A 27,434-nucleotide genomic window follows, 5' to 3' on the forward strand; every position below is an offset into this window, starting at 1 on the left:
CTAAAAAAATAACAGGCGCTGACTGCAACAGGCGCGCTTCGGGTTCTCATGATCCTCTGCAACTCACATCGGCGTGAAAACCTCGCGAACTTCCGAAAGAGTAGTGTAGCGCTGCTGACCTCTGCTGACCAATTTGCCCTGCAGGGTTATCTAGATAACGTTTTTTTTTTGGTGCAATACTTGGCTAATGAACCTGAACACTACTAAATGCAAGATTATGAGAGCTTAATGGCGAACCTAGCATATCTCTTGCGACTTCATATTTAATCACTTCTTCCTGAGCGAGGTTACCTCTTACCGATATATTTGATGTTAAAATTTCTGACCACCTTTCCTGGCAGACTCACAATGGCATTGTTAAAAATAATGCTAACCACACTCTTGGCTATTTACGCCGTAACTTCTCTCTTTCCCCGATGCAGTTGACACTTTATTTAATTTATAAAACGTTAGTAAGACTAGAGTCCTTTAGGGGCGGGTTCAGATTGCTGTCGCAACTGTCGTAATATCTTTAAGTAATGACGTCATTTGACGTCTCAGCCAACCGAACTGCGTGAAACGCCGTTTTTTTACGCTGTTCCGTGGATAGTCTCAAGATAATAGCCTAATGCTTTTACTGGTCACGAAATTTCGGCGCTCGTTTCATATCGGGACCGCGGGCGCCACTACTGGCGCCACCGCCGCACGAAGGGCATCCAGCCGCCGCGCGTGCGGCATCTTTGCCAGCTCTTGGCGTGCAAACGCTCGCTGCTTTTTGTCTCTGCGCGCTGAATAAGTGTTTTTTTTTTTCGGAGTAGTTAGCGATGAATCGTCCAGTCATTGTGTGTTCCACATGGCTTCAATGGGGCTTCATTTTTCTAAATAAATTGCCGTATACTTCGACCGCGAACGGCAACTGCTTCCGCGTCCTAGGGCCCAAGCGCTGCGCCATCGTGTTTACCGATTTTTAAACCTCTATTTTAGATGCAAAGCATCTCATGGTTGAAGCTATGTCCCTCCATTGTCGTCGTTGTTGCGCCGTGCACACCCCCACTGCGCATGCTCGGCTTGCTGAACGCCCGGTGGTGTCTTACCCTTTAATGGCTCCTGGAGTGACAGTGTTGCCGGTGTCTTCCTTGGCCGGCACGAGACGAGCACGCTTCACGCGCCTTCGACGTTTCATCGTCGGCGGCGGCGGCGTGCGTCGGCGAGTCTCGGCGGGCCGTGATTACAAGCAGCCGACAACCATCCCGGGAACGTGCATCAACCTCATCTTCAGTAACTTTAGGGTTCATCCACTACAACAGCCCTTGACTTTACATTTCACAGACCATAAGGCGGTCATAATCAAAGCGGAACGCCAACCACAGCTCGATGTCACCTACGTTGAACATGGTGATGATAATGCCTGAATAAAGACAAACACATACCACGTACAACGTCTCTCTCTCTCTCTCTCTCTCTTTAATGCTTCTTCACTTTAACATCCCCTCCCCCTCCAATAAAATTACACCATCTTCCCGTAGGGGAACCCTGAGTAGTATGCGAAGCAGCCATGGGGTAAACGCAATTTCCCATTTCGTAGTTCCGGTAAGTGAAAAGTGTTGTAGTTACCATGGAAACCAAACGGTAAATATAACAGTAGCTACGTACCTACACATAACGGAAACGACGAACTGAAAACTAATGGGCACTTGAATCGACCCCATGGCTGCTTCGCATACTACTCAGGGTTCCCCTACGGGAAGATGGTGTAATTTTTTTTCTTTTGTTAAAGCAAAAGTTGTACGATAGCACCGTAGTAACGGACTGTTGCGGTCTTATCGATGATACCATAAAAAAAACTGAAAGGAACAATTGCAAGTCCACGACGTTCAGACTACTCTACTAATGAATCTGTTGATTGTTCTGTAACGCGCAGAGCACTCAGAGATAGCCCCAAAATACTGTCGTTTGAACGAGCTGGAACATACTTGCGAACATTTAAAAGCTCTGCAGAAAGGCAAAGGATCAAAACACGAAAAAATATATGTTGCACCGCGTGTATTTCCGCTACCACGCCTTTCAATCCATGCTTAAAAAAGGAAGCGCAAAAAGAAGAATAAAACTTATTTATTCACACGCAAAAAAAATTTCCATATTATGAAGGGAGAGAAAAGAGTGTTGTCTAGCGTACAAAAATTTTTTCGCTGTGATATACAACCCACAGAGGAAACAAAATATTGCCACGTAGCCAAGAACGACGCAAAGTTCTACCAGAATCCCTCAATGCTTTACTGGTCACGAAACTGCTCCGTAACTCAATGGGAGGGCTCCATACGCTGCGCTTGGCTGCCGCGCGGTGGCGCCACCATCTGGACGAGGTCACTCCTCGGCTGGCGTTGCACTGGCTCGAACGGCAGCGGCGAGTCGCTTGTTTTGTGCGGGAAAGAAATCTCGCGCTATTGTGATGCGACTTAAAGGGGCCCTGAAAGGCGTTTTGAGCACACTAAATGAACTAGCGCAATCGTTAGATTGGGTCGTCAACGTCATCTGTGCCAAGTATTACTCTTTTACGCGTAGCGGAAAGCTCACAGATTTGTTGCAAAGTTTGTCGCTTTTTTCTCACCCTTTCCTTCGCGTTTTTGGACGCCGCCATCTTCACATGTCTACATCATCGATTCCCAGATGTTCGTCATGAGCTAGACATCCTGCTATTGGGCGGCTTTTTGACGCACTTCCGGCAAAGAGATGTGTCGTCTGCTCAGCGTCGGCTCGTCGGCTAATCTGCCGGCGGAGTGCCGGAGTGCTTGGACATTTTACGACAAACGAAACAAGTGTAAACAAACGTTTAACCGTTTGTATTAAATGCAGCACGGCCATAACACGACATGGATATTCCCTTACCTCAGTACGTTCCGTAAAGAAAGCGTTGAAGCCCCGTGGCACTTCTTTCGTGCAATCGCAGAGAACGCCCTGAGCCGAATGCCCGGGTTTGACGCATACATTTTATTCTCTTCAAAACAATCCAGTGATGGGTTTCGAACGAACACAACGTCACAACATGCGTTGCAAGTCTGAACCGCGATTGAAAGACGATGGATTGCCTCCTCCTGCCCGTCGTAAATTCAGCACTCACCTTGCGCGCGGTTTGCGGGGACGAACAGCAAGTCACTTAACTCCGGCGCACAAGCCGAGATGGCTTTTAGCCACGCACACTGCACATACCCCATGCGAAGTTGAGTCGTACGTCGCTCGAGAAAGATAATCCAGACCACGATCCAGACCATCCACCCGCAGAAGCACAACGCCGCATTGCATCGCGAAACAAAGACGTCCACAACACACACACACCGTCGCCTCCTGTAATGTCAAACACATCTCGCACTTCCCAATGAGAGTGAGTGGTACGCCTGCAGTGTCCACATGTCGCGAGGTGGGGCCCCAAGCTGAACCGTGATCACGCAACCGTAACTGATTTCTGAAGCGGTTTATGCCTTGTTGCCAAGGCAACCGATGTTTGAGATCGAGATTGTCGAAGAAATGGCCCTCGCTCCAGCGCTAGAAAGCTCAGAGCCGCGCCTGAGCATGTTCTGCCAACGTTGCCGCTCTCCACCACGCGTCGCCCCAAGCTGAACTGGTCACATGATTGAAGGGTTTTGTGCACGGGTTCTGTATCGATTTAAAATGTCTTTTTCACATGCCGCCGGCAGGAATTACGACCGCCGCAAAATAAGACCCGGCACCAGCGGGGCCACATCTGATACGGCACTTTTTGGGTAAACAGTGTCGGTGCATCAAAGGGAACGAGCACACGATCTTCCCCGTACGGCTGCGAGTTCGTCGCCGATAAAAAGTCACGTGCCACCGATAGCAACTGCACCAACGAACACCGAGAAAGGGCAAGGCCAGGCCGCCGCACACATGCGGCCAGATTTTTCTTTCGCTTTTCCATCCTTGAGCGGAGTGCGGGATTCATGGTGTCAACAATGCTTGCCCGTAGCAGACGACAGTCTGAGCAGCACAATAGCGGAAGTACGTCACCGCTGCGGAGCGCAGCATCATGGGAGGCAAGGCTCGCGCGCCGTCAACAGCGGAGAGTAAGTCGAAAAGGAGGAGGAAACGCGGAGCGACGATAATGCGCGGTTTTTGATTTACGATTTCTCAGCTAATACTCATCGCTTTAACAAAATTCTTGCGGGAGGAGATTGCAAATACATTGCTTTATTTGGGTACATGTACATCCATGCATCGGCGGAAGGTATTTCAGGACCCCTTTAAGTAGAGCAACGACGATGCCGAACACGTGTTGTGTCCCGGGATGTCGTTCCGGGTAGAGGGTACAACAGAAATAGTCTCCTTGTTCTCTTTGCTGAGCGACGGGTAACTGCGTGAAAAATGGAAGCGCGCCATTCCAATGCAGGAAACGGGAGATTTCAACTGTTAAAGCAAAACTTTATACTTTCGTCCAGCGATTTCGTGGAGAATTCACAAATGACCTTTTGACCGGAGGCACAGCCCCGGGGACACACCCCTCGAAGCGCATCGCGTGATTCGCCGGGCCCGCTGTTGGCGCCTGCGGGCGCCGACAGCGGTCGCCACCGCCGCTGCGGTCGAGGCAGCCCACCGCCCCCGCAGCCTCCCATGCATGCGGCGCTGGGTCGTTTCGGGCAACGGGACTCGTCTCGCCCGCGGCGAAGAGGAAGGGTGCGTTCTCCATGAATGAACGCCGCATTCGGCCCGGCGAACGCCGCGTTCGCCCGGCCTCCTTCTGTGAGCGTTGCACGGAACCGAACGGCTTCGAGAAGTGGTCGGCAATACACCTAAACCAACGGTTAACCAAGCCAAACCAAAACTCAACCAGACTAAGCACAGCTTTTGCTTTTCATATCCAAGGTTAGCGGAGCTAGCTAACCCGCAGCCATTTTTTGGGTGTATTGCTGCTCTTACATTTCATATTTCCACGAACTATCCCTTAGGATTCGTTTTGTAACCGCGCGTGGCCACTTCCGGTTTTCTTATTTGGTGTTTTAACCGAAGCGACCGTTAGCTCATTTGGTCGTACGTCGCGTCGGGCAATATTCTTTGATGTGAAAAGGGTGTGGCCTTGTCACTAACTTGATTTCTTGTTTGTTCGACAATCTTCTCGATACAATTTCCATGGATCTGAAATTAATAACGTTCCGAGAATGATGCATCTAGAGCAAACGTCGCGCAACTCACTTATCAACGTTCATTTGCGCACGTCACGCTGCGGACTGCTTCTTCGACGTTTGTGTTTAATTCGAGTCTTCTGTAGAGCAGGAGTTCACTTTTCCAGAGTCCGTCAGTGCTTTCCGGTCATGAAACTCTCGCCCAAGTTCTGTTTGGGGACAGCTAGAGGCTACCGCGAGGGGCGCCCCCGCAGATCGGAGTACGCCCCTCGATTTGAGAAGAGGCTGAGAGCAATGGATCAACGTAGGTGGACAGCTAAGGTTTTTAGGTACCTATACTCGAAAAGCGTGGACACGGAGTGGCTAAGGAAGACTAGAAGGCTAACGATGAAATGCGGAAAGAACAGTGGATAATCCAAAACAGCCAAGGTAACCAAAACAAAGGCAAGGCAGACAGAAACGAATACATGGTGGTGGTGGTGGTGCCAAAAGAGATGGCTCATACCCACTCAGGGGGATTGGCCAGGAAAGGGGCGCTCACAGAGAGAAATTACAAGGTAATTAAAGAAAGACATTTAAGGAGGTAAATAAAATATTAGGGAAATATATACAGAAAAAAAAAACTGCTCAAACATGAGACTAGCATCAGGAAGTGTTGAAACCAACATAAAATAAAATAAAAAAATAAAGGAAAGAAAACATGAAAAGTACGTAGAGAAATAAAACAAGAAGGGAAGCTGGCGAAGGAGAGGCAGTGGGCGGGAAGGCACTGATAGTAGCGATCATACACGCAGGGATCTTTTTGAGGGAAGCCCGGCATGGCCTGGGGCTAGCACGGGAGACGGCCAGATTCCGAAATGAACAAGTGCACGGCGGAGCAAAGATCTGCGCGGCTAAAACCCAGTGCCTTCGCCCCGAACGATAAGATCAGAGGAACAGACAGTGGGAAGGCCAATTTGTTAAAGCTGTTTTCCAAGTATCTTTTTCGTATGGAGGAGTACCGTCGGCAGGAGAGGAAAAAATGTTCAGCTGTTTCTAATTCGTTACAAAATGCACAGAGTGGTGAAGGGGCCAGATTGCAGCGATACAAGTAATAATTTAAGTTTGGGACACCACACCGAAAGCTGGTGAGGGTAACTTCACAAGCTCGTGACTGACTAATCCGGCACTTCCATGAGTGCCGAAGGTGCTCGAGGTCATAACTTGCGTACGCAGATTCCTCCATGCTTTGTAGCAGGCCTAATCTTCGAAAGCGTGCCGAGGTGACAAAATTTATGGGTGGTAGAACCTCCATCACTGGGCCATCCACTGCAATGCCCGCCAGAGTGTCGGCCGCTTCGTTGAGCCAGATACCTGCGTGTCCAGGCACCCATACCAAACGAAGTTTTTGTAAAGACGGAGGCAGTAAATACCCAAGGGCCCGACGTAGGGGAGAAGACTTTGAGCCCGATAGGGCAGTGCAAACAGAAAGAGAATCTGTAAGCACAATTGCGTGATTTGTATCCGAATGTAGCTTTCTAAGGGCCAGAACAATCGCTAGATATTCAGCATGAAAAGATGTAGTGAAGTCAGGCAATCGGAGGGAAAACGCCCAATCCAAACCGGGAGAAAAAATTCCCACTCCTGCCTTCTCATTCCGCACAGAGGCGTCGGTTGCAATGATTACATGGGAGGGGAAACCGGTAAGGTGATCTTGCAAAAGGCCCGTTAAAAGGCTCAATGGGAGTAATTTAGCATTCGTGGGAAAAATTTCATCAAAGGCTATCTCTAAAGATGATACTGAATGATTAGGAACAGGGACAGACAAAAGGGCCACATGTAAGGGGTCTAGTAAAGACTGTACAACTATAACCTGCGGGCGTTTGAATCGGGGCCATGGACTGCTGAAAAACAGCGAAGGCCATGTTACGAAGGCAGTTTGCGGTCTAGATATGGGAGACGCCATTACCCTTATGAATGCGTCAACAGTGAGGACATGCATGCGGAAACGTAAAGGGGGAATTCTGGCTTCCATATACAAAACGTTGATTGGTACATATCGGGGAAGACCCAGGCATAGTCTTAGGGCTTGACGTTCCAGCATTACTAGCGGCCGAAGTTTGTACTGAGGGCTTCCTGAAAAAAGCACACATCCAAATTCTAGGATTGGCCGGACGTACATTCGGTAGATCATTAATAAAGTGTCACGGCGCATACCAAATCTCTTATTACTTAATCTTCTCAAAACAGAGACAGACCGTGCTCCTTTGGTAGAAATATAATCAATGTGTGGGCGCCAATCCAGATTGTACTCATATATTATTCCCAGGTATTTTAAAGAATCGACCTGGGGAATGTTTTGTTGGCGGTAGCTGAGAGAAAAGGAGACTGGGCCCCCAGCCGGAAATACAAGGAGAGCACTTTTTTGCACATTTAGGGTGAAGCAGAGGCCATCCAGCCAAATCTCTAAGGCGCATAAATAGGCCTGCAGGCGTACGTACAACGTGTGGATGTCCTTTCCTGACGCGAAAAAAGCAATGTCGTCAGCGTAAACGTACACCTGAATGTCTGGACTTATAGGAACAGAGCTCATCAAAATATTAAAAAGCACGGGAGACAAAACAGAGCCCTGGGGAACACCTCGGGTTTGAGAGTATACTGGAGAGGAGAGGCCCTGCTGAGAACAAAAGAATTTTCTACCTGACAGAAAATTACCGATCCATGATATGATATAGTTTGGGAAAGGAAAACGCTTAAGTGCGTTAAAAAGAATTCTATACTCAACACTGTCATAAGCTTTAGCGACATCCAAGGTAACTAGCACTGCAACTTCTTTTCGTGAGCGTGCCAATTGAATGCGGCTCTCCAGATCAATATGAGCAGACCATATAGAACAGCCCTGCCTGAAACCTACCTGCTTGGGGCTCAAGATGTTTTCGCATTCTAAGATATTTTCAATTCTACTGAGCAGAATTCGTTCTACCAATTTTACTACATTGGAAGTGAGGGATATAGGCCTAATGTTATCTATCACGAACCCCAACCTTTTGTTTTTAAGTAGGGGAACAATCTTTGCCAGTCGCCACTCAGGTGGGACCCACGAATGACGTAAGGAGTAGTTAATTACATGCAAAAGAGAGGCGGGGGACTCACTGAACAGAAGTTTTAGCATTTTGACTGTGATGCCATCAGGACCTGGAGCCGCGTCGGGTGCTCGACGTAATCCCTCCTCGAGCTCTTCCATGCAGAGAGAAAGTGGAAGCTAGAACGTCGTTAGAGATGTACAGGACTGAGAAATTGGACATCAGAAAGAAAAATTTCTACGATAATTCCCAGAGCAGTGCTCTGATTTTTGAGGCTAGAGCAGGTTGCTTGCGAACTAAGAGCTTCGTGAGGAAGTATTCACAAAATGGTGGGGTATACGTGGTCTGCGGAAAAGAAACAGAAACTATGCGGCACATAGTGTTAGAATGCTAGGGTATCCATCCAAATCTACACGAGGGAAATATTCGGCTTCCAGAAGCCCTAGGATTTAAGGGTAGCACAGAGGAAGTTAACTTCAAGGCTGTCGAGACGACGAAAAGAAGATTAGAATGCTGGTGGACGAAAAGCAGAGGGGGGAACATTGCCTAGGACAGCTACCACCTGTAACAGCAAAAAAGTAAGTATTTTGTGCTTAATACGTTTCCTGTGCCAGTCCTTAGAGCAGCGCTAGTATTAAACGAAGAGTATAAAACTTAGGTATATTAGTTTTCTTTTTTTGGTAAGGTGACACGTCATGCATCACCCCGCTACAAAGGGGATACAACTATCGATCATCAGCATCGGGAATCGGGCGGCCGCCGCTGCACCGGGCGTGTAGCCGCGAGCGGCAGGACTCCACAGCCGCTCTTCTTTTGATTGGCCGATCCCCTGATATTGGGTATGTGCTATTCCTGAAGGCGCAACAACGACTCTCACTGGCTCGTCTTCAACTTCACTCGTTGGCATTATGAGCGAACCATGCACTGTCCTCGCAGCCTTATTCTTTTTGCGAGCAAAAAAATGCGGGAAGGACCGATAAAAAAAAGGGGGGGGGGGGGGGATCTTTTCTGCAGTCGCACCGACAAAATGCGACATGGATTCTCCAGATCGGTTGCCGAAGAGTGTTCTCTCTAGCTACAATGTCTGCGCACATTTTGAAGCACGATTTATTTTCATTCAAGACGCTTCCGCCAAGCCAATGTGAAAAGGTTTGTTTTGTTTTAGGGGCGAAGCTCCCAAATCCATGGGTCTGTCCATCCCTTGTGTCTCGTGGTACGTGACCGCCGCATGCTTTCGGAGATGTCGCAAAGTGGGCAGCGTTGAACGCTCAAGAACCTGCTGCAACCGGCAGCGCAAACTCGGCACCGGGAGCAGCCGGGAGCGCGAGCCTGTCTGTGTTCGCCAATGGAGGCGCGAGCGCACGTGCACTGCGAGGGGGAGATCACGCCACGAACGCAGGCAGTCGTTCTCGGAGATCAAACGAGACGCAAGGACCTTTGCTCGTTTCCTCTCGTCTTGTTCGGGCACAAGTTCGCCCTAAATAAAAGTTCTTTCTTCAAATACGCACTCAGATGTATCCATATGAACCCTACCACGATCCGAGGAACGTGTATAGACTTAGTGTTTGCAAACTTCCCATTGCAGCCAGTACAAGAACCTCTCTCGCTTCATTTCACAGATCATAAAGCCGTCGTAATGAAGGGACCTCGCAATCCAGTCATGACAACGACGAAATGAAAAGAACAAACGAAGAAACGAAACAACAAACGAACAAGAACAAAATAAAAGTTGATTTGTACAATGTACACACACAGTCTTACGTCTTTCTTAATGATGTAATGGGCGAACTTTCACGGGAGAGTTACGGCTACCGATGATCTCCCCCTCTCGAGCTTCGCCCCACTTATCATCATTCATTCCGTGGATATGGCGTGATTTTTTTTATCATACGCGGACGTGCAGTAAATAAAAGCTCGATTCGCTAACTTTTTTCGGGAAATGGTACGCTTCTATCTCGCGCGCAGCTCGCCATCAGAAGGACAGCGAAAAAGCGGTGGCTTTGTCGCCGTTTCCTCTCTAGCCAGATCGGAAAGCGAGAACGAAGTAACAGCATGGCCGTCCACACGAAATTTTTCGGCATTCACAAAATGCCATGCCCGTTTTAGCGGCCCACGACAAGCCGAACGCCCTTAGAGCACTTCCCCGGCTGCCCCTCGATCAACGCCAGCGCTGCGGTGCGGCCTCCGTGAGCAGCGCACGAAGCCATCCCATAGCTTTACGGCGAAGTTTCATGACCAGGAAAGCATTTACTGACTCTGCTTAATATTCTAGGGACCGTAACGAAACCACAGAAGCCGCTTGATTAACCTTGGAGTGACCTTGGCCGAGCTTGAAGGTCAGAAGGGCGTCGCTACCAGTCATACCAGGATAACCTGGAGTAGTAAATGCACGGATGTAGTGCCTAGTATATTCTACCGAGAAAACGTTTGCTAGCTCATGGCGCCGGCATAAGGCGCCATGGAGTAAAGAAAGAACCATGGAGGAAAGAAACCTAACCTTCTCTTTCCTCCATGTGAGGCGCTGACATGACGTAAATTCTATTGTTGCCAGAGCAAATTTACGTAAACGGTTCAAAAACTTCATTCAATAACACTGATTGCTTCAGACAGGTTTGGTTTAAGAATGTCTGCCTATGTTTTCATATGCAAAATTGCGCATCCGCCCATCTCGTGTAAATGCCCAATGACGCCAGTGAATAAATAATAAAAAAGCGAGCTTCCCACGTGACTGGCTGGTGGCGTTGGTGTCCCCTGCAGCATGGAGTTTCTCAATATCATGCCCTGCAAGGCACGTGGCCCACGTGCCTTGCTCGGCGGCCCCTGCCATAACTGCCATCACCCCATCACTATTCCGCAAGTCTTCCCTGCGATGACTCGCACTGTGGCGACACCGCGGCATTGAGCCGCCACGTACCCTCCGTGGCCGCTACTCTTCGTGAGTATCGTTTTCCTCACTGCTAGGAGCACGTATGCTTTGCTTGCTGTCGGAGTGAAAATTATTGCCATGTGGCTTCGAGAGCCCGATAGGCACACTTGGGGCCTGGTACTAGGCCTAAGCTGAATGTGCCACCCTTGTAGCTATCACGGAGCTCGGCTTTCAGAATCTATTTACATCCGCTTTAGGACGTTACAGAAGTAGAATTTACTTGTTTGAATTATTTCTGCTTACCCCTGTGCTTCTCTCATCATTTTTATTTCAATCCTTAGCTAGGGTGCTCAAAATTTCGAGGTATGTAATTTCGAAGGCCAGTTGCGACATATGTGCCAGGCATACGGTTGTTTTGAATAGACCATACATATTTTTTTAAGCTTCTTGGTGTGAAAACATTCGTGTCTGTGCAACCAGCTGTGATTACTTTCAATAACTGTTGCTTGCAGTTCTAAGTCCTGCACGTGTTTCCGACGTTCACTTCCGGACGCGTTCAGGTGACCTCAGGCTTTGTCTTTTTTTTTTTTTTTGTAATAACACGGGTAGGCGGGCTAGTTGGTTTGACATCTTAATGATAACTTTCGCGCACTCGATACGGGGACACAGAAGAAGATGACCCGAAGACAAGCGCAGATGTTAGTCTGCGCTTGTCTTCGTGTCATCTTTTTCTGTGTCCCCGTATCGACTGCGCAAAAGTTACCGTTAACATTTTTTTTTTCTCTACTAGTTGTTGGGCAGGTTCTGCTTGGCGAATATTGCTCGGCGAAACTTTTGCACAGAGTTAGCACACCACTTTCTGGAGTTCAAGCACTTATTAGTCAAAACTTGCGTGCTGCCTATCCATGTCAGCCTTTTGGTCACGCCCTTCGTCAGGTTTGAACTTGGTGCAGCCGAAAGCAGTGGAACAAAATGATGTCCGTCAAGTCAATCGTGCCAGTTCAGGGAGTTTTGTTCTATAGAATGTTTTGTCTTGTGTTTTGCCGAACTGTGGCCCAGCTTTGCAATAATAAACATAGTTTTTGTACTGTAGAAGGGAGTCCTTGTGGACTAACGCTTCCGTTCCCTGCAGTCGCCCTCATCTGACATCTTTTCCTGGTCATCGTCGGATGACGGCGTGGACTTTTCCGCTGCCAACCAGCGGATCCGGTTGGGGCTAACGGTTCCAAGTGTGCCCAGGCCTGAGCACTGTAAGGGATTATTCTGAACTTCCTGTTTGGTAATTTAATTGCGATTTCTAAATGCCATTTCTGGCTCGTTCTGTCGTTGACTGCAGACTGCATTCAAATCGCTTTCACCCATTTGCAAATTGTGATCAGCATGGAACTACGAAGGCCTTGAATCTTGGCTACACAAAAAAGGTTGTAATGCTGAACAGCTTGGTGCTTTATCTAAAATACAGGAAAGCATGTCCGACCACTTCGATGTGTTGTAATTAGTGGAACAGATATCGCAGTCAATAAAGACCAGAATTTTTGTTTTCACTGAGTGCTTGACATAGGGCGTAAAGCTGAATTCATAACGTGATAAAATCAAACAGCTAGGTTTTGCCGACAGATACTTTTTAATGTTATCAGGTTGAAGCTGGACTGTAGTACAGTATCCTCTATCAACCAGGTGACGCTATTCCTCATGGTTGCGTACCTACAATGCCTAGTGAGATAAGTTGGAAGAACCTCCTTTTCTGCTGTTGCAAGTTATTCGGTGCACTTCACCAATGGGGTTCTGTATGCGCCTCAGGACATAGCACCATGTTGATTTTTTAATTAAATATGGGTTTGTTTTTAACATTTTTATTTCATGATCTAGTTTTACCCTTTCAGTGTTTAGTTTTTTTTTTAACCGGTTCTCTTGTGAAAGCAAGCCAGAAGAAACACTGGCAGGGAGAACTCCACCTGTGTTTTTTTTTTCCATTGTTAATTCACTAATAATCCACTTTTATGTTCTGAAGAAGGTCTGCACATTTTTATATAGTTATATCCAATCTGTTATGAAACGTTTTACAGAAAAAATGATGCCTAAATAAATAATAGCCACAAATGAGGACATGTAGGTGTTTAAAAAAAGTTATCAGTGGAATATTCTTTATAATGTGGCTTTATAATAATCTGGGGCAGCTAAAACACAGAGCAATTCCTTTTCTTGGTTGCATCAGACTCGCCGTGGCTCTGTTGGCGAGGTGAATTCAAAGCAGTGGGGAAGCAAAAACTGGCGCTCCATAGTTTCAAACGTACCTTACAAGTTCTGTCTTTACTTGGCCTATCTTAAATAGCGCAACACGCCTGCAATATTTTTGTTGCACTAGTTGTCTCGGGAGTGGCATTTAGTGGCAGGGGCATGCGTCTTGGAGTGGCTGCGAAAACGCTAACAAAGGGCTCTGATAGTGTGACAGGGATTTCGTTTCTTCCTTTGGCAATGCTGAGGTCAACACCATTCTATTTATTTCACCTCCTATGCAGACCTCCCAGGGCAGTTCTCCCTAGAGGACTCGTCTTCCCCGGCGCCCTGGGAGTCCATCTCGGAGCCTGTCTATGAGGAGGACTGCAGCCGGTCTTTGCCACACCGCCACCCGGAGTGGCAGAGCCGGCGACTTCCCCTGTTGCGGCGGTCACTGCAGGCACCAGGAGATGGCCACCTAAGAGGACATCTTCAACATCAAGGTGATGTTTCGTGCTGCCTACAACATGGATGTCTTCCGGGCCAAGGCTGGAGTGGTTGGGCGCATCACGTGAGTGCGCGTTCTGCTTGCACTGGGCTCGGTCTGCACTGCACTTCCTTCGGTCGCTTCTTCCCCCCTTCTTCCCGCACTGTGTCTGTACAGGGATTCTGTAAACAAAGGAAAGCGGAAATTCTCGCCGATGCTTCTATTAGTGGTGGTGTGTCTCTCTCATTTCTGATCAAGGACAAGCGACTGCTAAAATCCTCCTTGGACACGGTTTATGAGGTTGCAGTTTGTGCGTTTGCTACGTGAATGCCGCACCATTGCTCTTGCCACAAAGGCCTGCCTCTTGCTCGGCTGGAGGGTCGCGTAGCTGACACAAAAGGTAGCGACGGAGGGAAAAAGTTCAAACGCCCCTTAGTCTAACGGCGATAGTTGAAAAGCTCAGCTTTCTCGTGAGGGATTTGTCTGCTTTTGTTGGGGTTGTGGACTTTGATCATTCACAGGTTGGACTTTGATCATTTACGGTTCGGAATTTGTTTTCTCCATTTGCCGAGAAAGCTTTGCATTTCAACCATCGTTGTCAGTAGACGAACAGGCGTTTAAAATTTTTCGTCAGGCTTTACGCGCCTTCTTTTTAGCCAACAATTCTTTGTGGGGGGATGCACACCAGACATAGGTGAAGCATAAAAATTACCGTTCGTGCCTAAGGAGTGTATTTTTGGTGGGCGTCACTAAAGTTGGCCGCAGTGCAGGGGCAGGTAGTGGCCACGGTCCGTCCGGGTGCGTTCCAAAATTTTTTTCAGTCGGACAAAATTGTTTCCACCAAAAATATGTGCGAATCTGTACATACATGTGGGAATGAGGTAAAAAAAAAATTTCAACCAAATTGCAGAGGTCGACCAGCCGTGCTTTGTTTGATGTTATCTGAATGACTCTATACAGAACGCCGATATTCTAGTAGGATGAACAAGTGTACATGGTCCCTTTGAGCATTGTGATATGGGAAAATGAAGGCCCCTATTATAGTATCAAGACATTGATTTTCTTTTGTTAGCAATGCTTTGCTGAGAACCCTTATCTTCTAATTCTAATGCAGCGTCCCCAGGGCAGCACCTCTCTCTCCCGAGGAAGGCGCTTCTCCGTTGTTGCCCTACAAGGTCTACGAGGAGGACGGCAGCCAAGGCTCTGCCACACCGCCACCCGGTGTGAGGCAGGGGCGGCGAGTGCCCCACCCTTGGCTGTCACCCGGCACCTTCAGGGAGGTCAGGGGCCTGCTGACCACTCCGTCCTGGAAGGACGTCTGCAACGCCGTCGTGCCACGCACCCCGTGGACCGTGTGGATGTCTACTAGGCCGAAGATGGAGTGGGTGCCCGAATAACGTGAGGGCCCTTCTTCTCCCGCCTTTCCTTTGTTTGGCTGCATGTTCCATTCGCGTCCCCCGGATTTCCTCCGCACTGCACTTAATTCTCCTACAAATCCGCTCTTCGCCTACCGCTCCGCCTACCGCTCTGCCTACCGCTCCGCCTACAACTCCGCCTACAACTCTGCTCTGCAACCAGGATGCACATTTGACAAACCAGGCCGCCTAGACACATCCTACGTTTGCATCCCTTTCATGTTGTACCAAGTAATAAACACGTTGGTAGGCTAGAAAGACCTAACGGATACTAGGCTATCCTTATTTTCGACAAGAATGTGTAGAATTGACCAAAGAAAACATGCTTGACATTAGTGTCCTTCATAAAATCGCTTAAAGCTAAATTCATGATAGAACCGTGATAGCTAGGTTCTGTCAGCAGAGGCATTCAAATGTTGTTTGGTTGAGGCTGGACTGTAGTGCTATGGTCTATCTACGCACTGACGCTATTCCTGATGGTAAAGTGCTTGGTGAGATGATTCAGTTCGAACGACCTCTTTTTGGCTGTTGCCAGTAATGTGCTGCACTTTACCTTTGATGTTCTGTATGTGCCTCAGAACGTCAGCACCATGCCGTTTTTATTGAAGATAAGTTTTTTTTTTCAACATTTCAATCTCATGCTCTATTTTTCCGGGCAAATTAAGCATGTTATGTGTGTTAACCCTTTCACTACCGAGTTTTTTTTTTCTGACTAGTTCTCACTTTAAAAGCAGCCAGAAAAAAATACTCCCAAGAGGAATGACTCCGCACCAGGTTTTCTTTTTTATGTTTGTTCCACTACTAATTCACATTTATGTTCTGAAGAACATCTGAACATTTTTACAGAGCGGTGGAGTTTTCTCCACAATGGGGCCTTACAGAGGGCGGCAGCTATAACACAGATAGTGAAATTTCTTTTCTTGGCCATATCCAACTTGCCATGGCAGCGAGTTTTGCGGAAGTGAATTCAAAGCAGCACGGATGAAAAAAAACTTGCGCTCCATCTGTAGTTCAAGATGTACCCTACCAGTTATGCCCTTCACCTCCCTACAGATGGCATGACACGCCTGTAATATTTTTTTACACAAGTTGCCTCGGTGGCACATTTAGTGGCAGGGGTGTGCGAGTGCAGTCAACCGAGTTATCGTGGTAGCGACAGTTTACAGGTTAAAAAAAGGGCCTGATGGTGTGACATGTATTTTTTTTTTTTGGCACATTTCATCAATGCTAAAGTCGACGCCCCGTTATTCATGTCCCTTATGCAGCCTTCCCAGGGAGTCATCCCTCGAGAACTCCTCTCCATCGCTGCCCTGGGAGTCCAGCTCGATGCCGGTTTATGAGGAGGACAGCAGCCAGTCCTCTGTGCACCGCCACCCGGTGCGAGGCAGAGCTGGCGATTGCCCGGCACGTTGGGGACCAGGACGACCTCTTGGGCGGACGTCTTCTGGGCCGAGGATGGAGTGGGTGGGCGCATAATGTGAGTGCCCCTCCATCGCCCCTTTCCCCCTGCTGGCTGCGGGGCGTGTCAGTATCCCTCATCTTCATCTGTAGCACTGCCTTCCACTCGGTCGCTTCCAGCTCACTGTGACCGAGCGCAGATTTACTAAGCAAAGCGAAGGGGATATTTACTCAGTGGGGGAAATTTTCCCCGATGATTCGACTCTTATTTGTGATCAAGGACGAGCATCGGTTAAGGGGGGACGCGGCTTTCAACTTCGGAAAAATGACCAAAACATCGTTTTTTTGAAACCCGCATATTCGGCTTCTATGTTTCCTATTCTATGCGTCTGCAAAGTTTTTACGCTGAAAAGCGTCGCAAAGTGGCATAAAAAAATACTTTTGTCAGGCGCGGTGACAAACTATCAGCGCAAAAGGCCGAAAAAACGGCAAATTTCGGAGCGCTCTATCTCTGCAACGGTGCCACCGGGCGCGGCCATTTTGATATGGTTAGATCGGCCGAGCGATCGTCTTTCCGGTTCCGCTCGTCTCTTTTATCTTCGTTCATTCACAAACGCACAAACGGCAGAAAAGAAACGACGCACAAACGAAGCTAGAAATAGATGCTGAAGCGCTGTTGGTCCTCCGGTCGGGGCTCAGAACAACGACCCTCCTGATTGGATGTCACGGGCGCAACGCAAGATGGCGGCCGCCTGAGCTGCGTAGCGAGCGCATTGAGTTCATTTTCGCCGCTTCGCTCGGCCGAGTTTCTGTTCAATCTGTGGTATTCAACACGCACGTTATCGCAATGGGAATGCCTGAGATCGCGAGCCAGATTACGGGAAGTTGTGTGGCTCGAAAGGAGGAGGTCATCGAACGCTTCGTGGTGCGCGTGACTCTACCGTCGCCAGACCCCGGAGGGTGACGCGGTGTGCGCGCTTGCGATAGCGGTTCGTGAAGTGAACTTTTAGTCGGGTTTGCGATGTTTACACGCTTAGTTATTGCTGTGTTTTGACTGTGGACTCGCTAGCCTTGAAAAAGAAACGGTCGACGCGTCAAACGCGCTGGCGCGCACGGCATAGCCGACGCGCATTGGAGCAGCACATGACTGGGCAACCGGTTACGATTGAATGCCAGTAGTTGTAATTAATGCCTGCGACGTTAGATTTAATCTTAAAAGCGACCTGACCAGCCATATCAGGTATAATTAAAGTTCGATATGTCGCGGTAAGCGTGCGCTGCGATGCGTGCGAGCCATATCGCCCGTATTGCGCAACGTTTCCCGTGCACTTGTAATTTTCATGCAAACAGGTTTGAGTTAGTAATATAGGAATAAAAATATGTTCTCTGCATTAAAAATGTACGTTACTGTCGCAGCATTTAACAGTGATTTTTTAGGGAAATTATTGATACCATTGCTTAGGGCATACTGGCTTTGCTGCTAGAAATATTGGATGCCTTGAATGTCAAAAGTATTAAAAAAATATGCTCTTGCATTGAAGTTGGGAGTTATGCAGAATACTCTACCAAGCTTCAAAGTAGCTCCTTTTCATCCTTGTGGTATGCAAACTTTTGGCAATGAACACCTCTGCACGTATGAGTACTAAGTTGCTGTGCCAGGCAAGATGATAAAACATAAAAAAAAAGCCAAAAATGTTCAAATTTAAGTAAAAAAAATGCTCAACTTGTTGCCATGGTGACAACACTGCAAAAGGAGGCTGTTCAGTGCGATACAGCCAACCAGCTAACCTACTTTGCATTGAAAGCCCATTGAAACCCATTTCCCCCTTCGTTTGGTCTGCAAAGTGGGGTATGTACTCTTCACGGAGGAGCTGAAAATGTTGTTTTCTGGAAAGAAAAAGGCTGTAAAAGGCACTCCAATTTCAAGGCAAGGCATTCCAGAAGCCCCATGTTCAAAAGGACATGAAAGGCTACAACCATGACGACTTTTGATAAGTGAAACCTATGTTGCAACTTCGGAAGCCGTTTTCTCAAAACAGTTTTTTTTGCCACCTCCGTCGCTTGTACCAGGGATTTTTTTGTGACCGCTGGGTCTATTTTGATTTCGTTTCTTGCATTACATTCCTTGATAAACAGTTCAGGTCGTGACACTCTTGGTTTTCCAGATTTGTTTTTTGTGATTTTTTTATTCGAATAATCGTTCACAGTCAACATGCCTATTGCACATTAACCTCTAAAAAAATGAAAACCAAAAAACATTGTATTGTAAAAAAAAAATTCTAAAACTGTCACGACCTCGTCCATTCATTTGGGAATGCAAAGCACTTCGAACAAGTTTTCTATCGTGTTTTATAAGTTGTCAAGCTCGGTACAAGCGGAACAGAAAGAAAATTTAATACATAAAAAAGTTTTCAAAATATTAGTTTGAAATTTTTATGGTGTTATCACGGAAGCATTTCCAGTTGCTGTGCCAATTTTCATCAAAATCCACAAAGAAATAAAAAAGTTGATTTTGAAAGCCACGTCCCCCCTTAAAACCCTTCCAGGACAAAGTTGATGAAGTCGCAATTTGTGTGTTTGGCTGTGTGAATGCTGCACCGTTGCTCTTTCCGTGAAGGCTTACCTGCTGCTCGGCAAGAGGGCTACATAGCTCACTCATGCAGTTGCGATGGAGGCAGCTACAGCCAGATTTCCCAGAATCTTGTCCTGCAACTGTGTTTTGGGACATGAATTTAGATGTCTGGCCATGTTCATTTTGCATTGCAATTGCTTTCCTAGGGGAAGGGGGGGGTGGTTGGGGACTGCTTATTTATTTATTTTTTGTGTACGTGCCATGACTCGGAAGCAAAAAATGGATTTTTGACATGTACTGCACAACTCAGCCTCGCTTTAAGACGAAGCCTCGGATATGCCGAACAACGTGGATATGTTATCTGTTTTCCATAAACTCAAGAGCAAAAAAAAAAAAACACACAAAACCGCCTCACGTTCTCTTCTGTTAAGGGGGGACGCGGCTTTCAACTTCGGAAAAATGACCAAAACATCGTTTTTTTGAAACCCGCATATTCGGCTTCTATGTTTCCTATTCTATGCGTCTGCAAAGTTTTTACGCTGAAAAGCGTCGCAAAGTGGCATAAAAAAATACTTTTGTCAGGCGCGGTGACAAACTATCAGCGCAAAAGGGCGAAAAAACGGCAATTTTCGGAGCGCTCTATCTCCGCAACGGTGCCACCGGGCGCGGCCATTTTGATATGGTTAGATCGGCCGAGCGATCGTCTTTCCGGTTCCGCTCGTCTCTTTTATCTTCGTTCATTCACAAACGCACAAACGGCAGAAAAGAAACGACGCACAAACGAAGCTAGAAATAGATGCTGAAGCGCTATTGGTCCTCCCAGAACAACGACCCTCCTGATTGGATGTCACGGGCGCAACGCAAGATGGCGGCCGCCTGAGCTGCGTAGCGAGCGCATTGAGTTCATTTTCGCCGCTTCGCTCGGCCGAGTTTCTGTTCAATCTGTGGTATTCAACACGCACGTTATCGCGATGGGAATGCCTGAGATCGCGAGCCAGATTACGGGAAGTTGTGTGGCTCGAAAGGAGGAGGTCATCGAACGCTTCGTGGTGCGCGTGACTCTACCGTCGCCAGACCCCGGAGGGTGACGCGGTGTGCGCGCTTGCGATAGCGGTTCGTGAAGTGAACTTTTAGTCGGGTTTGCGATGTTTACACGCTTAGTTATTGCTGTGTTTTGACTGTGGACTCGCTGGCCTTGAAAAAGAAACGGTCGACGCGTCAAACGCGCTGGCGCGCACGGCATAGCCGACGCGCATTGGAGCAGCACATGACTGGGCAACCGGTTACGATTGAACGCCAGTAGTTGTAATTAATGCCTGCGACGTCAGATTTAATCTTAAAAGCGACCTGACCAGCCATATCAGGTATAATTAAAGTTCGATATGTCGCGGTAAGCGTGCGCTGCGATGCGCGCGAGCCATATCGCCCGTATTGCGCAACGTTTCCCGTGCACTTGTAATTTTCATGCAAACAGGTTTAAGTTAGTAATATAGGAATAAAAATATGTTCTCTGCATTAAAAATGTACGTTACTGTCGCAGCATTTAACGGTGATTTTTTAGGGAAATTATTGATACCATTGCTTAGGGCATACTGGCTTTGCTGCTAGAAATATTGGATGCCTTGAATGTCAAAAGTATTAAAAAAATATGCTCTTGCATTGAAGTTGGGAGTTATGCAGAATACTCTACCAAGCTTCAAAGTAGCTCATTTTCATCCTTGTGGTATGCAAACTTTTGGCAATGAACACCTCTGCACGTATGAGTACTAAGTTGCTGTGCCAGGCAAGATGATAAAACATAAAAAAAAAGCCAAAAATGTTCAAATTTAATTAAAAAAAATGCTCAACTTGTTGCCATGGTGACAGCACTGCAAAAGGAGGCTGTTCAGTGCGATACAGCCAACCAGCTAACCTACTTTGCATTGAAAGCCCATTGAAACCCATCTCCCCCTTCGTTTGGTCTGCAAAGTGGGGTATGTACTCTTCACGGAGGAGCTGAAAATGATGTTTTCTGGAGAGAAAAAGGCTGTAAAAGGCACTCCAATTTCAAGGCAAGGCATTCCAGAAGCCCCATGTTCAAAAGGACATGAAAGGCTACAACCATGACGACTTTTGATAAGTGAAACCTATGTTGCAACTTCGGAAGCCGTTTTCTCAAAACAGTTTTTTTTGCCACCTCCGTCGCTTGTACCAGGGATTTTTTTGTGACCGCTGGGTCTATTTTGATTTCGTTTCTTGCATTACATTCCTTGATAAACAGTTCAGGTCGTGACACTCTTGGTTTTCCAGATTTGTTTTTTGTGATTTTTTTATTCGAATAATCGTTCACAGTCAACATGCCTATTGCACATTAACCTCTAAAGAAATGAAAACCAAAAAACATTGTGTTGTAAAAAAAAAATTCTAAAACTGTCACGACCTCGTCCATTCATTTGGGAATGCAAAGCACTTCGAACAAGTTTTCTATCGTGTTTTATAAGCCGCTCAAGCTCGGTACAAGCGGAACAGAAAGAAAATTTAATACATAAAAAAGTTTTCAAAATATTAGTTTGAAATTTTTATGGTGTTATCACGGAAGCATTTCCAGTTGCTGTGCCAATTTTCATCAAAATCCACAAAGAAATAAAAAAGTTGATTTTGAAAGCCACGTCCCCCCTTAAAACAAAATTTCACCATGACAGCCTCCGCTGATGCTTGGCGAGGCATTCAGGCAACCGAAGGGAAAGCAAAAATAAATAAAAGGAAATGAGGCAACAGCGCTAAGCGAATCGGCGTGTCCGCGCCATGGAATCAGCGAGCGAGTCAATCGAGAGTCACAGATCAAGCTGCCCTCCCCACCAACCCTTGCCTGCATAGCCAGCGATTAGCAAAAAAAGCCCAACCTTCTCTTTCACTTCCTATGCAGCCCTCCCGGGGCAGTCCTCCCTCAAGGACTCCTTTTCCCCTGGGCCCTGGGAGTCCAGCTGGGAGCCGGTCTAAAAGGACGACGTCAGCCGCTCCTCTACCACACCGCCACCCGGTATGAGACAGGGCCGGCAAATGCCCCACCCCAGGCTGTCACCCGGCACCTTCGGGATCGGGCTTCCCATGCACGGCAACCTCGGAGGACCTCTTCGACGCCGTCACCTTGTCCACCCACCGTGGACGACACAAACCCTCCGGGCCTAAGATGGAGTGTGTCGCCGTGTAACGTGAGTGCTCTTCTTTAGCCTTCCTTTGTTGGCTGCGGGTTCTGCTTTATTACCTCGAATTTGCTCCACACTGCACTTCATACTGTCGCCTGTAACAGTGCCCCCCTTGCCTGTGAGGTGTGACTCAGACACGTATTCGACAAACCAGGTCACCTAGGCAGATCCTGCGTTCGTTTTCCTTTCGCGTCGTACTATAGGTGGACCGAACAACTATTATACGTGTTGGTGGGCTAAACCAAACTAAGACATGCCAAACTGTCCTTATTTTTGACAAGAATGCTTAAAGTGTACCTGAGAGAATGTCCTGTAGTAAAAACACATTCTTGGTCTTTTCCAAAACAAAAAATAAATTGGAACCTCTGGGGTTCGAACCAAGACTGCGGGCTTGAACACTTACGGCCAGTGAGGCCTACCAGTGGTGCCTGTTTAGTAGTTGCTCAAGAGAAAAGAGTGCTACAAGCGACCCAGTAGACGACACTATTCGGGGTGCGTCTAGGTGGCCAGGTTTGCCAATGACTCAGTTCAGACGCTGCTTTACTAAACAAAACGAAGCAGAAATTCCTACTTGTGGGGAAATTTTTGCCGATGTTTCATGTATGGGTGGTGTGTTCCTCTTGATTCTGATTAAGGACGAGCGTCGGTTGAAACTTTTTGATGCAATTAATGAAATTTCAATTTGTGCATCTGGCGTCTTTAATACCCTACTGTTGCTCTGTTGTAGCAGAGAATGATGCTGGGGCGAAATGGTGCACCTTAAATAGCGCCCGTTCAGGAAATTTATGCTGTAGAATACGTATTACTATTGTTTTGCTGAATGGTGGCCCTGCATTCCCAGCGACAGTCGTTTCTGCACTGTAGATGCTCCGCCCCGCGCTGAAATCCACCCTTGGGAACAAGCTACGAGGCCATGGTCCAGGCTTCATGTCGATTTCGCCGGACCGTTTCAAGGCAAGCTATTCCTCATAGTCGTCGACTCGTACTCGAAATGGCTCGAAGTCATCATTGTATCGAATACTTCAGCAGCCAATGTAATCCGTGAGCTAAGGAAGCTGTTCGCTACGCATGGACTTCCAGACGTTGTCGTCTCTGACAATGGTTCTGCATTTACATCTGCCGAATTTCGACAGTTCCTAGCAAGAAACAGGATACGCCAAGCTTTGGTAGCCCCGTACCACCCTTCTTCAAACGGACAAGCGGAACGTTTTGTTCAAGAGACCAAGAAATCTCTGAAGAAGTTGAAGGGAGCTCAGTGCATCAAAAATGAAGCAGTTCTCGATATTCAACCTGTGGTGTATGAAATCACTTTGTATTTGTGAAGGTTTAGTGATCGTCGCATGGAAGTACATGGCTATACTCAGGTGCAAGTTAAGGATGCCAATACAGTGGAATCTCGATGATACGAATCTCGCGTGACCGCGAAAAATATTCGTATCATCCGGAATTCGTATGAACCAACACAGACCAAAAAATTGAGCACAAAAAAAAAGTTCATTTATTTCTTTGCTTACTTTTGCGTGAAGAAATCCGTGATGGTTTTCTGCCTTTTTTTTACTTCTATGTCGCCGAGCAGTCCTTTCTGGAACACGTAAAACTTGGCGCTCGTCTCCTCACTCACGGCGCCAAAGCTCACTGCACGCCGCAACACGTCAAGGGCATGCAGTGTTTCGCTCGTCGATGGTGGTGCTTCACTTCCACCGCAGTCCTCGCTGTCACTGTCCGACTGCTGCTCCAGCTCCTCCTGCATCTCGTCGACGATGTCTTCGATCGTCCGGGTACCGCAAGTGGCGAGGTCATCGTCGACGGTGATGAAATCGTGCGACGAGCATTCCACGCCAAGCTCGTCCCACTCTTCAATAGCCGGTGGCTCTTCTGGCTCTGGAGACACTGTCATTGCGGGGCTGAAAAAGCCACACTTGCGGAAGCAGTTTGCGATCGTGTCCGCAGTTACTCGGTCCCACGACATGGCAAGGAAGTGCACAGCGTCCAGCAGACTGATCTGAAGGTCTTCGTCCTTGCGATTAATTTTCGCCAGCAACCGTCGCACCAGCATGCCTTTGAAGTGATGCTTTATGTTTTTTATGATTCCAGCATCAAGTGGTTGCAGGCGGTTGGTGGTGTTAGCCGGTAAAAATACCACTTTCACATGAGGCAGAACTACCTCTTTCGGGTGAGCAGAGCACTGGTCAATGAACAGCAAAACCTTTCTATTTTTACTCGCCATCTTGCGATCCAACTGCATGAGAAATTCCCTGAAGAATTCGCCGGTCATCCACGCCTTTTTGTTCGCCTTGTACACGCAAGGCAAACTACCCACATTTTTAAAGCATCTCGGCTTTTGCGACCGCCCGATGACTGTTAGCTTCAGCTTATCCGACCCGTCGGCGTTGCAGCAGAAGAGCACAGTTACTCTCTGCTTGCTGTTTTGTCCACCTTGACAAGCTTCGCCTCGGAAGCACAAGCTTTTGTTGGGTTGCAAATTAAAAAAAAGTCCCACCTCATCTGCGTTAAACACGTCTCGTGCTTCGTACTCCGATAGAAGCGCCGGCAGAGTGTCGGTCATCCAGTCGCTCACCACCGAGTCGTCCACCTTCTTCCCTTCGCCACACGCGGTTTTGTACACAAGGCCGTGCCGCTGCTTGAAACGGTGAACCCACCCGCCGGAGGCCTGAAAGTTCTCAATTCCAAGCGAAAGCGCGACGTCGTCGGCTTTCTCCCGGAGCACTTTCCCGTCGATGTTTACTCCAGCCGCAGTTATTTCCTTGAACCACGTCAGGAGAATGTCTTCGAGCTTGACATGCTGGGCTGTTTTGGCCTGCTTGACGTTCACGCCGAAGAGCTGCACGTTTTTCAAAATGACGTCCCGTTGCCCAACAATGGTGCACAACGTCGACAGCGGCAGGCCGAGCTCTTTTGCCAAGTCGCTGCGCTTCCTTTTAGGCTCCCTGTCGACTCTATTCAAAATCTCCAGCTTCTCCTTGAATGAAAGGGCTTTCCTTTTGCGCGACATAACGGCTGATTTCGTTGAGAGAAGTCCGCTGGCAGAGAAACCCTCGAACACGTCTCCGCAACACAATCTCCACCGGTCCGTGAGCACACGCGGCAACGACGAGGGACGAGGAGCAGGTCCCGCATTCCGGAGGCGCGGCCTCGGCCACACCCACGCAAGACCAATGAGACGCAAGCAACTGAGTGACGTCAGGTGACGTCGAGCCGCCCAAGGCCATCAAGGCATTCTCTCCCCAGCGGCTTGGCCGCGCCGGCGAGCCGGCCAAGCGCGCTCGCACTACAACAGCCCGCCCGTTCCTGGAGAAAGAGCGACAAAGAGGAGAGAAAGAGAGGCAGAAGGGGCAGCTCGTACCACCCCGTATGGCGCCGTCACTTGCTCCCCGAGCCGGCCGAGCCTGGCTCGGAAGTCAGCTCCTCGCCGGGTCATTCGTATCATCCGCCGAGCTACGCAGGTCCGTTCGTATCATCCGAAATTTTTCCCATTGGAATCAATGCAATTTTGCCAGGACTTTTTAGAAATTCGTATCATCCCGAAATTCGCATCATCCAGAATCGTATCATCGAGATTCCACTGTAGCAGGGGTGTACGTTTTGGGAGGACATGTCACTTAATGCGTGACATTGCCTTCTTTTCCTTGCGTACTTTTTTGTTGCTGCTGCAGTATTTTGCAAGCAGATTAAGTCTGAAAAAGTATTGAAGCGACTCGAGTCATGTTGGAAATACCCACAGTAAGGCGCTCTCTGTGCTGCTCGAAGGAACTGCCAGCTGAGGTATTGAGGTGTGCTGGCAACTTCCTTCGTAGTTCTTGAGCTGTTCCTGACTACAGTTTAGATCTAATTTCAATGTTGGGGCAGCTTCTGGTTATTCTTGCAACTGTACAAAGTGTTCGAGGAATACCATTAATCAGTCATCACGGTGACCTTTGATGATTACATTGACTAGCAAAGTGGGGTGCCCGCTTTTGCGGAGGTTGCCAGTGAAGACATTGTGAATAATGTGCGTGAGCAAGAAGAACACAGTGATGAAGAAGGTGCCGACACCACATAGACGCTTAGAGAGGAAGGAACTGTTTTTTCAGCTCGGATGCTGTAGCTTCCACCGCGAAGCTTCGTCTGCTGATTTCTCAGACGCTGCAGATATGTCTCCGGTGACCTGCACAAGAAGGTCAAGGGGGTGCAGGCATTCATTTTGCACTGGCAGTTATCTAGTTGCCAAAAGAAAATGTGATTTCTTCAGGAAGAAGGGTTGTAGTCAGACTCTTCTGAGTGCTAACGTTTTATTTACATGTCAACACATGTGCCTGCAGAGAAGGCATGTGCTAATGCTTGTTGTTGTGTTACAGTACTGACCCAGAAATAATAGTTTATCAGCATTAAAACATAGTTTCTTGACTTTTCCAGCCTCTGAGCGCATTCTGGGCACTTTTCAGTGCGTCAATCAAACCCTCGGCAGCATGCTCATCTCACTGCGCAGTAGGCTGTGGTTCTCGTGTTACGTTTTCCTGGCCTGGTAATGCAGCTTCCTTGTAGCCGCAAACACTGCTGTTGGTAGTGTGAGTGTGACCATTTTTATATGCACAAAGCAAGAGCCGTGCTGGGCTTCCAGGGTACTATATACCTGACAGTGGCACCACTGCTGGGGTTAAGTTGCTTTCCCATTGTGGCTTGTTCTCTGCAGGGCAGTTCCTGACCAGGCTTCGAGAATACCAAGAGAGAGGGGGCGACCTGGCATGGTGGCAGTTGCATCGCACAATGAGGCCGCTGCAATTGCCCCAAGTGGATTGCAGCCTGGACCCGCCCACGACCCGACCCTGGTGTGATCCAAACAACCCGTGGGGTTGTTCGGGTCACACCGAGGTCGGGGCTTGGCCTTGGGGATCGGGGGTCTCCCATCGAGGAAGATGTGGAAGTCCTCTTTGAAAGGCGTCTTCCGGGCCGAGGATGGAGTGGGTGGGCGCATAACGTGAGTGCCCCTCTATTGCCTCTCATTTGTTGGCTGCGGGGTGTGTTAGCATAAACCAGCTTCATTTGTAGCACTGCCTTCCATTCGGTCACTTCCAACTCCTTGTGACCAAACACAAATTTAGTAAGCAAGGTGAGGCGAATGTT

At 48.0% G+C, this 27,434-nt stretch overlaps 1 protein-coding gene across 1 annotated transcript; it reads left to right on the forward strand.

Annotated features, from left to right (window-relative positions):
* The first annotated feature begins 10,971 nt into the window (after window positions 1–10,971).
* LOC144141437 (uncharacterized) lies at window positions 10,972–27,371 on the forward strand. Its single transcript, XM_077672996.1, has 7 exons — window positions 10,972–11,108; window positions 12,172–12,289; window positions 13,559–13,827; window positions 14,858–15,141; window positions 16,424–16,635; window positions 22,034–22,319; window positions 27,004–27,371. The coding sequence occupies exons 3-4, from the start codon at window positions 13,763–13,765 to the stop codon at window positions 15,138–15,140; spliced, it is 348 nt and encodes a 115-aa protein (XP_077529122.1). The 5' UTR covers window positions 10,972–11,108; window positions 12,172–12,289; window positions 13,559–13,762; the 3' UTR covers window position 15,141; window positions 16,424–16,635; window positions 22,034–22,319; window positions 27,004–27,371.
* Window positions 27,372–27,434: the final 63 nt, after the last annotated feature.

This window comes from Haemaphysalis longicornis, unplaced genomic scaffold, assembly GCF_048455015.1.
Source record: "Haemaphysalis longicornis isolate Haplotype H1 unplaced genomic scaffold, Haemaphysalis longicornis Haplotype H1 scaffold_6, whole genome shotgun sequence".
Taxonomy (NCBI): Eukaryota; Metazoa; Arthropoda; class Arachnida; order Ixodida; family Ixodidae; genus Haemaphysalis; species Haemaphysalis longicornis.